The sequence below is a fragment of the Cavia porcellus genome, unplaced genomic scaffold, assembly GCF_034190915.1.
Source record: "Cavia porcellus strain 051 isolate PalLab524CR breed Dunkin Hartley unplaced genomic scaffold, mCavPor4.1 scaffold_5, whole genome shotgun sequence".
NCBI classification, from domain to species: Eukaryota; Metazoa; Chordata; class Mammalia; order Rodentia; family Caviidae; genus Cavia; species Cavia porcellus.
In genome coordinates this window covers 35274662-35290693 of record NW_026947488.1, presented here as the reverse complement: position 1 = coordinate 35290693, position 16032 = coordinate 35274662, and the positions used below count along the sequence as shown (strand labels likewise).

At 44.2% G+C, this 16032-nt stretch overlaps 1 protein-coding gene across 4 annotated transcripts in view; it reads left to right on the top strand.

Moving 5' to 3' along the window:
* The window catches only part of Cfap61 (cilia and flagella associated protein 61), a 262922-nt gene that overhangs the window by 28750 nt on the left and 218140 nt on the right, over positions 1-16032 (top strand). For all 4 annotated transcript variants that reach the window (XM_063248629.1, XM_063248630.1, XM_063248628.1 and 1 more), the window contains 2 exons: positions 1049-1181; positions 8608-8758. In XM_063248629.1, the coding sequence (XP_063104699.1) occupies positions 1049-1181; positions 8608-8758 (284 nt within the window). The remainder of the gene's footprint in view (positions 1-1048; positions 1182-8607; positions 8759-16032) is intronic.

Below are 16032 nucleotides of genomic sequence, written 5' to 3'. Positions count from 1 at the left end.
AGGTCTCTAGGAAGCTGAGGCAGGAGGATCACAAGTTCCAGCTCAGCTCAGGCAAGTATAGTGAGACACTGCCTCAAAAAATTAACAAATAAATGCAAATAAAGAAGGGCTGGGGATAGAAGTCAGTGTGAAGACCCTGGGCTCACTGCCTAGTACTACAAATAAAATAAAATAGCACGTAATGAAATAAAGAGGAGAAGGAACAAACATCAGTGGCCAAATCGGATTCACTAGGAGAAAGCAGTACAGATCCAGAACATGTTACATGAGAAGTAACAGGAAAATAGTATATGAACATGCTAGTCAGGAGCAAGGACATTAAAGTTACTCAAGAGTGTACTAAAAAGAAAGGAGTATTAAATAAGGAAAAAACAGAAAAGCACGGAGCTCGAGCACCATTCTCAGCATGCAGCAGTAAGCCTGGCTCTCAGCAGCTGCCCCAGTGCTAGGAGTCCACGTCCAAGTCCTGAGCATGGAAGACTCGGCAATGGCCCAGGTTGGTGGACAATGCTTTGTGACCCCTGTGCGGAAATGAGGAGGTGCTTGGAAGTGAGGGGCTGCGGGCTGGCCTTGTGCTGGCAGACGCACAGGGCACTTCAGAAGCCTTTGCCATGGTGCTTCCTGCACCTGGGTCCTGACTGTGCTCCTGGAAGGACCGAATGGGGCCAGCAGCTTTGGGAACTGTGGGAAGTAGAAAGGGACTAGGACACCTTCACAGAAGCAGCTGTCCTTTAGACACTTTGGGAATCGCTGTCCCCGCTTCATGTCCTTTGACTCATGAACCTTGCTGCCCTCATACCCCCTCCTGATGTGTTGCTGTGTCCCCTCTGCTAGATGTTGCTTCCTTCCCTTCCCTCCACTCAGTGTCAGCTCTTGTGCCCCCCTTACCACTATCCCCCAGGGCTGAACCCTGTCACTATAACCCCAGATCTGTTTCTTCTATTCCGGCACTGGCCGATGGAGAGAGAGTACTGCTGTCCCTGGCACTTGTGCCACAGACAGAGAAAAGGAAGGAGTGAGTCCTGAGCTTCCGGCTTTCTATTGGCAGGGTGGAGGACCACGATGACCTCATGCCGATATTTATGCGCCACGACACCGTTCTGAAGGACACGTATGGCGAGTACTTCCTGGCTGAGCTGATAGAGGCCCAGGACCAGGAGAACCATGCTGTAGTGTGCGAGGTTGGTGACTGATCCCCGGGACTCTATTGGTAAGGGAAATCAGCTCCCTGGCTCCTGGTACTTCAGGCTCTGTAGAGTGTATGGAGCTGTATCCCCCCTGTCCTTGACCTTTCAGGTGGCCTCCAGGCCCCCCAGAGGTCGGGGCTTTAGGCTTCATTGTCTGGGGACCTCTGAATGCCCAGGCTGCCTGGCAGGTTTTTGCTGAATCTCTAGCGGTAGGGGTTAAAGTTGGGGGACAGGGAGTGGTCTTCTAGGGGTGGTCAGGAGGATTTCTGAAGGTCCCAAGAGGTCAGAGATCACAAACAACATTCTGCTGACGGACAGACTTTGACTTGAGTGATTTTTTTTAACATTTATGTTGATACAGTTTCATACTTACAGAAAATTTAGAAGTACCTAGATTTCCTAAATGTTAGCATCCTACTCTATTGGTTTTGTCACTCTCTTACTCTTCCTAATTTATCTGGATTAAGCATATTCTAATTAATTTGAGAACCATTTGAGAGTCACACACCTCATTCCCATTTACTTCTAAATAAATTCAGTTATCAAAGTTGAGCAGTCATGGCCCCTACTGTCTCGCCTGCAGACCTTATTTGGATTTTATGCATAGTCCTGATGGTGTCATTGTGGCCAAAGTAAGTCCAGGTCAGTCATGGCAGTCAGGTGTCCTGTCTGGCGAGGGCCTTTTTTTCTTTTTTTTTAAAGGAGGGCATGTTTATTTATTTAATTTTATGAATACACATTTTCAGTACATGATGTTTACATTTATATTCAGTGTCCTTTAATCTGGAATGTCTCCTTGGTTTGTCATCACCTTTCATGATAATGACATTTTTGAAGGAAATTTTGTAGAATGTCTCTTAATTTGGGTTTCTTCAATGTGAGCTCGTGATTTAATCTAGGTTATATGTGATGAAATTTTGTTGAATTAACAGCTAATATAAAAATTAGGAAAGTATATACAACAACAATTAGAATTTTTAGCTTTTCTGACAAGTCTGAAAACCTGATATTTTGGGCCTAAAGGTCAGAACCTATACTGTTGTGTTTGGTGTGGTAGCCCAGTGGCCCATGTGCTCTAAGAGACAGAGAAGAGAGCTAATGAGCTGTACAGGTGACCAGGGGCACAGGGCTGGTCCCAGACTCTCTCGGCCCTCTGTCACCAACGCCACACAAGACACCCACCCTGGGGTGCTCCCCCCCCCATGGAACCTCAGTGCTCAGTGGACCCCTTCTCTGCATTTGCCCAGCAGGATTTGTAAAGAAGTCCCTAATTCTGACAGTCAAGCCTCCTGCACAGGGGTCTGTCCTTCAGCAGGCCTGGTGACTGTGGGTCTGCTGCCACCGGTCTTCCTGGACAGCAGCGTGGGGGCAGACCTCCCTCTCCTGCTTTCCACTCAGAGCTCTGGTGTGCAGAGTATGTTGTGGTCGGGGCTGGGGATTTAGCTCAGCGGCATAAGCGCCTGCCTTGTAAGCAGGCAGTCGTGAGTTCGATCCCTGGTACCGATAAAAAGGAAAAAGACAAAAAAAAAAAAAAAAAAAAATTGTTCAGAGTATGTTGTGGTCATGTGGGGATTGCCAAGATGAAACGCTTATTCCATAGATCCAGTATGCACTAATACAAAAGATGCAGAAAAAGAAAGAAAAGAGTAGAGAATGCTACCCATGTTTATTGCAGCATAATTCACAGCAGTGAAGATACAGAACCAGCTGAGCGCCTGTCAGGAGATGAAGAGATAAAGGAAATTCGGTGCCCATACTCGGTGGAGTATTGTTCAGCTGTAAAGAATGGAATCATGCCCTTTGCAGAAAAATGGATGGAACTTGAAATCATCCTGTTCAGCAAGATAAGCTGGAAGCAGAGAGACAAATGTTGTTTGTTTTTTTCTAAAGTAACATCCAAAACAAAAAACAAATACAACAAAAACCAATGTAGAGATCGGGAAAGTAAAAGGGAGACTATTATTAGATAAGAGGAAGGGGGCGGGGCATACGGGATCATAACTGGGGAATGGATAGGATTCGAACATGGCATGAAAATGCCACATGAAACCCAATTATTTTGTGAAATTAGTATGTAGTAATAAAATATATTTAAAAAGTTGAGAATGGTGAAATAGAAATATTTGTGGTTTCTGCTCAGTGGTAGGAAGAAACTGACTAAAGATCAGTTGTGACTTTTGAGCCCTCAGAATCATTATGGAGTAGGTGATGACTGGTCAGCAGTTGAAATTTCAGAGCTGTGAGGAGCTGTCTTCTCTTTTCTGTTCTCATGTTTTCCCTCTCTCCCTCCTTTCCCCCCTTCTTCCTTCCTTCCTTCTTCCCTTTCCCTTCCTTCCTTCCCTCCTTCCTCCCTTCTGTACTGGAGATTGGACAACATATGTAGTGTGAGATTTCCTCATTCATCAGGGTTCCTCAGACTTGGAGCACGTGAGATTCACCTGGGAGGCTTTGAGACACCCCCATGCCGAAGACCTTGGGTCCAGGACACACAGAGAACTCTTCTAACAATAATGAGATGAATAATCTGAATAAAATATATGGAAAAAATTTGAAGAGATATTTCTCTAAAAGAAGATAAGTCATCACTAAGCACATGAAGAAGTGCCATTCATTATCTTAAGATGTCAAAATCATTGGCCGTCATGGAAATACAAATGAAAGCCACAGTGAGTTAGCTACCACTTTATGTGCACTGGAGTGATTTTAAGGAATTAAGTGATTTTAAGGACAATAGCTAACCATTGGCAAGGATGTGGAGGGATTGGAGCTTTTGTCCTTGGTTGGTGGGATGATACAGTGGCGTAGCCATTTTGGAAAATAGTCTGGCATTTCCACCAAAAGTTGAATGTAGAGTTAACTTCCAACCAAACCCTTCTGCACTGAGAACTGAAAACACATTTCTGCACAAAGACTTGTACACAGCAACGTTATCCATGATGTCCAAAAAGTGGAACTAGCTCCAAGGTCCATTGACTGAAGGACAGTGAAACAAAGCTGATGGGATATCCTTCAGTGGGAGATGACTAGGCATAAAAGGGCCAGGGACAGGATACATGCTTGTGTTGAACATTGAAAATGTGACACCAACGGAAAGAAGCCAGGCAGAAAAACCACAAATTGTACCATGATCCAGCCAACTAAATCAACCGTTTGGGGTGAAGCATAATCAGGATTTTTAAATATATATATATATATATATATTTAGTTATTTAGTTATTTATTTATTTATATATTGAGACAGGATCTCACTGTGTAGCCCAGACTGCTTCAGCCTGGCTCAGCAACCTCCTACCTCAACTCCCAATGTCTGGGAAGACAGGTGCATCCCAGTGTGCCTGAGCAGCCAGAGATTTTTCAGAGCTCCCCAGTGATCCCAGGTGTAGTACAGGTGGTGAGCTGCTCGGCTCCATGCAACAAGAGCACATCTGATGAAGGGCAAGGGGAATCCGGGCCAATGGGGCACTAGTCAATAAAGACAAGGACTGGCTATGAACATGAGACTTGCAGGTAATACATAGAGTTTTTGTTTTATTCTTAGAATGTTTATCTTTTCGTGTTTAGGTTTTTGCCTAAACATGGAGACTTGCTTTCATGTGTTCTCATTCAGCTGTTAGGTCTAGGCCAGAGGGAAGGGAGGTCAGCAAGTGACAGTTCTGAAAAGCCAGGTCTCACAGCTGGATAGAGCTCCTGGGACTGGGCCATGTGGACCCTAGTGCAGGCTGTCATTCACGTTAGCTCTCCAGGCTAGGCTTTCACTTCCTGGCCACAGGGTACTGATTTCCCCAAGCCTGTTGCTCACGTGCTTGGTGACGCTGCTCTGACCTCTCTGCCTAGTCCTTTGTGTCTCTTGCTATTTGCTTCACATCTCTAGTGTGTGTCCAGTCTGAGCAGCACCTCATGCCAGAATCTGCAGGCCCAGCTCAGGGGTCCCCCTTCGCCTTCTCTTATAAAGCAGAGGGAGTTCAGCCCAAAGTCTGCTGAGGGCCAGGCCACCTCAGTGTCAGAGGCTGTAGGTTAGGACAGGGATGGGACAAAACTCCAGACTGGGAGGCGGGTCTTTAATCTGAATCCAACCTTCTCTAATGCCAGAAGCCCCTGCGAGGTCAAGGTCAATGCTGTTCCAGCCCTGCCAGGACCCTGTCCCTCAAGGCCAAGTGGAAGTGCTGAGTCCATTTCACTCCAGCTTGGTGGAGTAGAGGTTAAAGTCTGAGGAACTCCGTAAACTTTAAAAACAGCCATTATTAGAAACCTTAGATAACCTTACAGTGTAATAAGTTACATTTGAAAAGCTATCAGATGCTGGCAGTTTATCACTTGCAGTTGTTTTGCTCTTGTCAGTGCTCTTGAGCCCGTTCGTCCACAGCCTCTGTGTTGTGGCCCTAATATTTAAACACATGCCAGTGCAAGTCTCTTTCCAACTCCATGTTTAGTGACATCACATGGGAGCTCGGGACTGGCTGGGATGAGCATGTCGGTAAAGTAGCAAGCACTGGACATCCGGGCTTTTCCCTTGAATGCTGCTCCTGCCTTTTACAGTGCTTTCAATCAGACACGTTGGACAGAGAGGACAGAACAAAGCACCCTTGTCTCTCTGTTTCCTGACCAGCCCTTGGCCCAGAGGGTCGTACTTGTGAACCTCTGAGTCAAGTAAGTGACTACTGTCTAAAGAAAGGTCTTGGTTGCAAGGACTGATGAGGTAGCTGCTTGGGAGGACCTTGCTGCAGGATCCTTGCTCTGTCTGTACCCTGGCTTACCTTGACATCTGGTGTTTACTCCAGGCAGGGATTTTAGGGTTGGGCAGTGGGAGGCCAAGGGTGGCTCCTAGAGACAGATGGGCAGAACGTCTGCTTTGGCACCATCCAGGGCATGGGCAGCCGTGGTCCGAGTAAGCACCACTGACCTGCAGGTGGCAGAGAGCCTGCCAGGTCAGCATGTGCTTGGCATTGGGAAGACAGGATCACAGCCAGCAGTGGCCACAAAGAGGACAAAACACCCATTGTGGACTCTTGTCATCTACAAGGGATCAGTGGCTGCCATCGGTTTTTTTGGGGGGGGGATGGAAATATAATTAATAAAGTACACATGTCTGTAAAGACAAGGCCTCACACAATATCCCAGCCATCTGAACTGTGTAGAGCCCCACAGGACAAGCAAGAGTAGAACGAGAAGTGTAGTCCTCCAGTGCGAGATAATCGAGGATGTTTAGACAGGAAAGAGCCAACAATTGGCACCTTCTTATGGTGTAAGCAAGAAAGTCTGTACACCCCTTCACCTGTCCGGAAAACACAGGTGACTTGAAGATGCATTTGGATACTTCTGCCTATGTGAAAACAGCATGTCTCACAACAGTGATTTGAGAGAAACCCTATTCGAGGGGCAGCCATATCCACCACACACCCCTACTCTGTCACCGTCCCTGAGAGTGAACTTGGGTGAATTATTCCAACGCTGCATGAGTGTCATGATTATAACAGGTTGCAGATTTGGAAAACACTAAATCTTTGTTCCTAATGGCAAAACATGTTTCTCTCATTTTCATCAGAATGTGTGATCCATGCCATTTGAAATCAAATTCCAAACACAATGAGCCATTAGTGTAATAGCTCATTACTAACAGTGGTCTTATAAATAATACATTCTTATCATGCACACACAGCTCGCCGTGAGGCCAGCAAAAGGTATTGCTGGCCATGGACATGTCCCTGAGCCAGCGCGGCTGTGGATTAGCAGGACATCTCCATGTGAACCAAGATGGATGCCAATTTTCCCTGCCGGGACCAAGGCTGGCCGTCTCCTTCTGCACATATGGTAGATGGATCGGTTAATCAGCGTCTGCTGAGTCTTGGGCCTAAAATTACAGAGAAGCCAGACAACTGCAGCGACAGAGCCTTTGTTCACCAGTGCAAACAAGACAAACAATCACTTGTTATTTGGGGGAAAAATTAAAATGTTTATTTTGGACTTTCATTAAAGTGTCAATGGCTTTACAAAACAGCTGTGTAAATCTGGCTTTTACAGCAAGTATCATTTTTGGGGGGTTCCTGTGAAGAAAAGAATATTCATGGAAAAATTAATTTTTAAAAAATTCCTCTTGGATTTCAGGACTAGGGAAAAAATAAAGAGCACCTCGAATTTATTTTTCAAACCCACGCTTGAGAACAAATGGCTTTTCATTGGAAGAAGAGAACAAATCATTTACTATCTAAATTCTTTTCTTTGCCATCTAAAAGATTAAGCATTCATATGGGTTGATTTTCTTGTTCAGGATATTAAAGCATTGGCTACTAGCTTTGGGCACTTAAGAAAAGACACTGTACCCCTCAGGGCAGGAAATCTGTGACAGTAGAGTTTTACTGTCCAAATGGGATTATCTCTCAAGAAATGAAGCCTGAATACTTGAAGGATGGGACACAGTTTGTACTGGTTTCTGTAAGAACAGCCAAAGTAAAAACAGCCAAAGTAAAACATTGATAATAGGAAACAGGGAGACAGTTCTCTTGGTTATGGGAAGAAGGCCAAGAGCCTGGGTGGGGTGGGCTGGGGTGGGGGGCATAAAATGGTTTAAGGTGGTTGTGGAAACATACCAGTGACCCACAGGCAATGTGGTCTTCCTATGGTGCGAACATGAACCAAATTATAATAATGAAACTGGCGAAAGGGGACCTAGAATTGGGAGGGAGGGGAAAGGGAATAGAAAGAATGAAGATTTGTTAAGTACATGAACCTACTCCCCAAGATGAATATAAACACTGTGTACCAAATAAAAAAGGTCAGAGGGTAATCAGCCAACTAGAATTTGCTTAAACCCCACTTCATAATCAGTAGGAATTTGGGGTGTAAAATGTAAAGGACTGTACATTTTTTCTCTTTAAATTTTAAATTCTCTCCTTGCAAGGAAGATAGGACACATGAAATTATTGGAAGGGCATAGTAAGGAATTTCAGTCACAGTCATCTGTCAGTACAGAATGTGGTAGAATTAGGATCTTTTGTTAATTTGTAACATTTTAGAACCAGTAAGAGGTCCATATCACCCAGTTGTTCAGCTTCTCTCTCAGCTGTGGACATGTCATCAAAGACTTCTGATTGTGGGGTTATTGGAAGAGCGATCCCTGTGTGTGTAGAGGAAAGGCACAGAAGACCTGGGTCTCTGATGGGATAGCAGGAGAAAGATCCCAGGAGGCAGGTGACATTGGTCAGGCAGGACTCTGGTTAAGGGCGAGGGCAGGTGTTAAGTTGCAACTGCATCTTGTCAAGAATTCTCAGACGACGTCCCTGAGCTCCTGGGTGCCCCAGGGTAACCAGAACATGTCTGAGGACACTCCTGGTACCACATGCCAGCCCCTTCTCCCAGGAGGCTGCATGGCAGTGTCACAGTGAGGTCCCATCTGCTGCAGTAACCAGGCTTCTGGGTGTCTCAGGTGGAAGGCGTGGCCGTCGGCTTCATGAGTGTGTGCTCCAGAGTGAATCTGCGGCTGCTGCATGAATGTTTCGACCTGGGGCCTTTCCACGGATTCTGCATCCCACACCCCGAAGATATCCTGGAGCCTCCCAAAGAACCCAGAAGCGCAGGTATGGTGGCTACTCAGGGGCCTTTTGGGGAGTAAGTTCACACCTTATGTACACAGTGCTGTTGGCCGTGGAATGGAGCCAGATAGGACATGTTTTGTCTCTGCCTTCAAATTTCCTCAAAAAACAATTCCCAGGGGCAGTGCCACCTATGCCTGATAGTGGGCTCTGATAGTGTATAGAAGTGACCAGTGTGGCCAGATACAGCTTTGCTTTGAGGCTCTGGAGAAAATTCCAAATGTGCTGTGAGCTACTGTTACAGTTTTTTTCATGAAAGTCTCAAGTTACAGGAAATATAATTTCTCTAAAATATGAACTAAAATTTGTGTTTCAAAGGAGTGCTTGTTGCTGTGCCTCGTGCCTTGTATTTTTGCTTAGCACTTTTTCCATTTCATTTTAGCCTTGTAACTTGGGAAGGTGACATTCTTTCCATTTTATCCCTGCCTCAGCTCATCCAAGGGTCTGAACCTCCTCAGGGACTGATCCAGGACCCAGACCCCCTCTCTCTGCCTCTGCCTCATGCATATTAGGCAGCCAGGCGTTCTACCACTGAGCTCCAACCCACCTCACGGCCAGCTTTGGCTTGGATGGCTTTAACCAAGACTTCCCATGACGGGTCTGCTGCCTGGATGCATGATCGGTTTGTTCATATTGGTCGTTTAGTGAACAGTCACTTCAGTGATTTATCAGAGACGCATTTGTATGTGTGTGTGTGCGTGTACATGTGCTGGATAACCTCCTCTTGTCAGAGTCTTCACCACTGTCTTTGAGGGCTTACCAAGTACTCTGCCCAATATGAAAGCACCTGGAGGCCACTCTGCCCAATATGAAAGACGAGCAGGAAGTTCATACTCTGGGAGCAGTCTTGCCTCTTCAGTTGGGCCATGCTTGCCTACTGGTCCTTCATCTGTCAATTTCCAGATAGATAGTTATACCTGAATCTTTGACTCAAGGGCTTTGTTAGGGAACCAAGATGAGCATTCTGCTGCCCTGGTCTTTTCCTGCCAGCCACAGAAGCACTTATTTTCTTTATACTACACAGATTGGAGTTAGAGTGTAAATACCCCATCTTCCTCATCCCTCAGGCGTTTAGGCTCTGAGGTAGGAGTTTGGGTTTGAGTTCCAGTTGCCCACGCAAAGCGTATTTTGTTGGTTGGCTTCCTTTTTCTGTTTCTCACTCTCCTCCTGGTGCTTCCTGGGATCATCTCCCAGATACATTGCTTGTTGCCAGATCTTTGGCTCGAATACTGTCTTTTACAAATTCACAGCAGCCTCAACCCTTCCAAGCAGAATGATGTCAAGCTTTAATGGTCTTCAGCTGATACAGTAGCTCTCCTCCTCTGGTTTTTTACATACTTTATGGTTACTTTACTGTCCAACATTTCAGTCTTATGCATTGCCATTGACTCTAAAATGTTTAATTAATTTAATGTTTAAATTAAAAGTTTAGTATGATTTGATGCACATTTAATTTTCCCTGATTGACAAAATCTGTTCATTTTGCACATGTAACATTACACTTTTATGAATTTTGTTTTTTTATATACTGAACCTAGGGTCTATGTTTTAACTCGTGGGAACAAGTTTTAACAATCCAGATTTTGTCCCAGATATTGAAAAACTAGTAAAAATGTATTTTTTATTTAGAGGAGAATTTCCTTTAGAAGTCATGAGTTTCTGAAATGTTTGAAGAATTCATGAAGAAATAGGAAAACATTCTGGGAAAAAAAAGGGCTTTCTGCTTGTGGGAGACGGTACTGAGGTATAAAACCCTTTAAATGTTGAGTCTCCAAAAATGTGCTGAGCCACATCAAGATGTTCCATATGCCTGGCAGTTAATGAATATTCTCCTCCAGTGACAATAAAATGGCTCAAAATAGTATGTTTCTCCATTTGGCCTCACTGCCAGCCCTAGGTGGCGTCTGCAAATCAAGCTGTGTCTTTTGTTAGCTGCCTCATCACAATAAAGATTTTGGAATCAGAATTGAGCTGGCAATTTTCTTGATGATGCATAAGGCAAAATAGGGCACAGCCTGTGTTTCCGCAGCTGTACTGGCATCGTCATGTTTAATAGTTAAAATAAAAAATAAAAACAAGCCAAAAAAAAAAGCCCCCAAACTTTTGTTCCTCATGTAAGCTGGCATGTTCTGGGCAGCACCAATCTGTTTTAGAAGACCCCTGTGAAGTTGGGGCTTGTAAGTCTTATTACGCACCTGGGGTCCACCTTACAAAATCTCTGCAGAACTTGATGTGCTCCTTGCTAGGGAGAAATTTAATTTTGTGTAACAGAATTGTGAGATTTCAAAAGGATAATTAGTCTAGCTCTTGTAGCCATGCCATCCAGGAGAAGTATTGCTTATTGTACATTAAAAGGTCCTTCAAAACAGTAATTTTGGTAACATCTCCATCTAAAACAGCAATGCTGACTTTAAAATTATTTTCAAAAAATTACTCCTGCGGTCAGGAAATGTTGCTTCATGTCTTATTTGGTTTCTTTTCATTCAGCTTACACATGCTTCTTGCCTCCATTTCTTTCCTGTGTCAGACTAGGAAATAGCTGTCTGTGCCCGCACTGGAAAACCATAGCTAAATTCAGCCTTATCTGTATTAAATACTCCCAAGCCTTTTAGCTTCTTTCAGTCTCTCGCCTTACAGTTTGCTTCATAGTCCTGATTTCTTCCTATTTCACTTTATTCTCCTATTAATGTGGATTCCAAATGTGAATGAAACAGTGATCTGCAGAACAGAGCAGTATTCCTAACCATGTGTTTACATTATGTATCTAGAGCATTAATCTTAGCACCCAGTGTGTTCTGTCATTACATAACTAATGACCCACTAGGATTCTGTATATATTTGCTAGAGCTGCTGTAGCAAAGTGCTATGGACAAGGAGACTTAGGTGACAGGAGTTTATTGTCTCCCTGTTGTGGGACTAGAAGTCTGAGATGCAAGTATTGCAGGGTTGATTTTTCCAGGCCTCTCCCCAGGTAGCAGAGTGCTACCTTCTCCCTCTTTCTTCATCTGATGTCTTGGTTCCTTTTCTTTTATTGCTGAGACAAAACACCTGACACCAAAAATAAAGAAAAGAAAGATTTATGTAGCTCACAGTTTATGGAGGTTTCAGTCTGTAATCAACTGGCTCCAAGGGAAGGTGACATAGCACTAGGGCACACCTCGAGGTGGCAGAAGACAGCAAAGCAGCCAAAGTGGGGAAGAGCCAACCTCTTTTTCTCCCTTATATTGTACACAGACCACCCCTCTCCAGGGCAGGTGTAGCACTCACAAAATCTCTGTGTCCTCCTCTTGCACAGGATCAGGATGTTTACAAAGTAAGGAACCTGACTCTCTACTGAGTCTCTTAGTTAAATTCTAAACTTTTCAAGTTGACACAATGTATCAACCACCGTAACACCTGGCTTCCTTCTACCTGTCCCTGGCCAAATGCCCTCTCCTATGATAGAAGGATAACAGACATACTGGATCAGGCCCACCCTGGTGACCTCATTTTACCCTACTTACCTTTTTAGCACTCATTCCCAAACAGTCACAATCAGAATTCCCAGGGGTTAAACTTCAGCTTATGAATTTGGGGGTGGGGCAGTGTCTTAGTTACTTTTCTCATTATTGAGACAAAATACTTGACACCCAATGTTAATTAAAAGAGGAAAGGTTTATTTTGGTTCACAGCTTATAGAGGTTTTAGTCCATAATTGGCTGACTCCAAGGTAGGGTGACATTGCAGAAGAAAAACAGTTCATAGTGGGCAGAAGGCAGCAAAATAGAGAAAGTAGCAAAGAAGCAACTGGCCATGACAGCAGGCCTCTTTCTGTCCCTTATCTTCTATACAGGCTACACACCCTCAGGGCAAGCAGCACTCACACACAGAATGGGCTTTCCCATTGTCCATACCTAGAAGTGTGCCAAACCAGTCAATGGACTAATTTAGTGTTATAGTCAGGGTTTGCAAGGAGAACAATTACGTACAAGATACAGAATGTATAGTATTGTTTTATGATGGTCACCCAGAGTTAAATACAAGGAAGTACAGGCAATCTGTCCACAATACTGAAGACCTAGAAAATCTAGCCAAAGGCCTGGATCCCACAGCAATGTCCTGCATGAGTACAGCTGAAGACCTAGAGCCCATGACAGTGCTTCCCATGAGTCCACCTGGATTTCTAGAGCCCACAACAATGACTCGTGTAAGTTTCTTTTACAGATCTGCACTGAAAAGGCCCAAATGTCAGTGGTAGAAGTTAGAAAGTCTGCCAGTAGGGTGAAGGACTTGTGTCAGTAGATTGAAGGTTCTGCACTGGAGCCAAGAAGTGATACTCAAAATAAGGACCAGGGCTCCCCTGAGAAGTACCACAGCCATCCTCAGTGGCAGGGAAGTCCTGATCTCCACCAGTAGTGAAAACAGTTGAGTTCATATCAGTAAGCCGTCGTGACAAGCTTCTCCTGGAAATTGAACAGCATACAGTTTCCCCTCTGGAGTCGGGAAGCAATGCTCAGTGTAAGGACCAGAGCTCCTCCAAAGTGAACTGCAGCCATTCTCATCTACAAGGTCCCAACCTCCTCTGATGAAAATAGTGGAATTCATATTGGGGAAGATAGCCATAACAAGCTTCTCCAGGAGAACCAATGACTCCAAACACTTGCGAGAATCCACAATGCCTCATTCTTTCTCTCCCTATCTCCCTTTATGTTGGCAACTTTTCCCAAGTGGGCTATCTATGTTAGTACCATACCGATTTATTTCAGCTGGTATTAAATTGATTACCAGCTTTTAATCCATAACATTTGATAATTATACACCCTTTATCCCAGCATCACACCCTTAATCTTCGCATCATACACCTATGAAAAGATCCAGCCACCTCTGCAAAGCCCTCCCCCCCGTGATACATCTACTTTGGGGAGACATTTAGAGACAAGTCATAACAGGCAGGCAGAGACACATTTCAGCCTATATGCATGAGAGGCTCCGTGTATCATCCTTCTTCCTTTTGGTCCTTGTTCAGGTGGTGGTGTATGCTCCAGATAGAGGCTGCTTAATAATCATTTCTGTTCATACAATTCCTTCCCCTGCCTGTACCCATCCAGCCCTCTGTCCCCATAGGGACCCCTACGAGAGGAGCTGTGCTGCTTGGCATTCAGTCTCCTTGCCATCCCCTTCCCAGTAGGTGGGGGTGAATCCTGGATCCCTTGCCATATCACACGGAGTGGCCACCAGGTGCTGTTTCCCACTTGATGCAAGAGCCACCACATGTGCCACTTTCGTCATTGTGATTTGGGCATTAGCCTCTCATTCTTCCCCTCACCTGGGGTCCAGCAGCATTGTTCTTTGGTGTCATGTGGCCAAGGCTGCAAGGCTGTGACAGTAATACAGATGATGGCAGCAAACTGTTCTTTATTTAATGACACAAAGCCCAATATACCAACTTACACCCGTTACAATTTGATTTTTTTTTAAAACCACTGACTCTCTTTAGCACATGAAGGTAACAAAATTGCCTTCTTCCAAAGCTTTCTACTCTCACCAATTTTGGTTTTCTAGAATTAACTGTGTGTGTTTCAGGGCTTTTAGCAAGAGATGTTGCTATAACAAGTAGAGACCTCCAGACCAAGTCCAAATGGAGTTGGGTCTCTTTAAGGCCGACACCTAGACTACTGCAGAGGTTCTCAGGCCAAGTCCTTGACCTTAAAACCCAGGAAGAAGAAGGTGAGCCACACATAACTCCCAGAGCAGGCAGCCGGGAGCCCTGCAGGCTGGCTTTTTGCTTATTTAACAAAATCTGCTGCCAATTTCTCATCTTCATTCCAACGCTGCTTTCTAAGCCCTTTCCAGTGTCTTCAAAAACAACAGCAGCAACAAATGACACCCACTTCAGAATCTATTATTTTGCAGAGAGCAAGATGACTGGGACATGCGTCCTAATTCTTCTCTCCAGCACAGGAGCAAGATGCAACTCAGCCTTGCTCCCCAGCGGTGGGATCCATTATACAATGGCGTAGATACAAATGCATTTTGCTATGGGGCCTGGAGGTCTTTGAAAGAAAAGTGGCTTTATTTATATTTGTTATGATCATTATGTGCTGAGATTATTTTCTCAGTAGGTGATGTCTCTTTTTGCCCATACTTATGAAGCAGGGGAGAAGGCATTTAATGAATTTCAAGAGTGTATTTGACTGTAAAACACATCTCAGTATATTCACATGTAAATAACCCTTTTATTTGTTCTCTCTGGTGACCTTCTTCTTCTGGGGTAGATCACAGTTTGTTGTTGTTTTCCATTTCCAAATGGAAGGCTGAATGATAATAATGAGAGATTATGCAGAAAAATCCATGTTTAAAATAATGTTGATATGCCACTTGTATTGTAGGATAATTATAGTAATTTGGCTATTACACTATATGGAGGCAAGAGTTGGTTGCTAGAAAATGCAGTGGTAGGGGTGATTTGAGGGATTTTCATCCCAACTGGATATTTGATCCTGCTGACTTTTCTCTTGAAAATCAATTGCTTGACAGGTATACTCTGAATTCCCCCTTGATTATATTGGCTGTCAGGGGCTGACCCCATAGCATGGGGTCGCTGTGAGTTCTGTCTGTTTACAAAGGGTTTTTGACGACTTAAAATATCATGGTACAAATTTAATCTGACCAAAGCAACTAAGGAAGCAATTACTAAAAATCACAGTCTTTGCACATGGCAACCCATAAACAAAGGAAAATGTGTTAATTCTGATGCCCAACTTGAAGCCAGTGATTTTGCTTCTAGGCCGAAAGCCTCCTTCCCGCCGCCTTTTGCCTGTGTTCATGGTGTCCTAAGAGCTGGCCCAGCACAGTCCTGGACACATATTATGGTAGCATCTCAACACTTTCCCATCTTCTCTCAAAGTTGTGCCTAGACTCAAGTCTTTTTGAATCTGGTTAGGAAATTTGATTTTTCTTCAATAGTATCACTTAATATATGAACATTAAAAAAGCAGTTAGCATTTTGGGGATATAGCTTAGTGGTTGAATATGTGTTTAGCATGTGCGTGGTCCTGGATTCAATCCCCAGCATTAACAAAAAGCATTAGTATACAGTTGGGGATATGCATACTATGTGTATCCAACTCCATATAGAAAAATACTCCATCTTTTTCTTACCAAGTACTGATTTAAATCTACATGAAATATATTGAGCTGGGCATGGTGGCATAAATTTGAAATTGAAGCACTTGGGAGGCTGAGGCAGGAGGATCATCTTGAGTTCAAGGCCAGCCTGG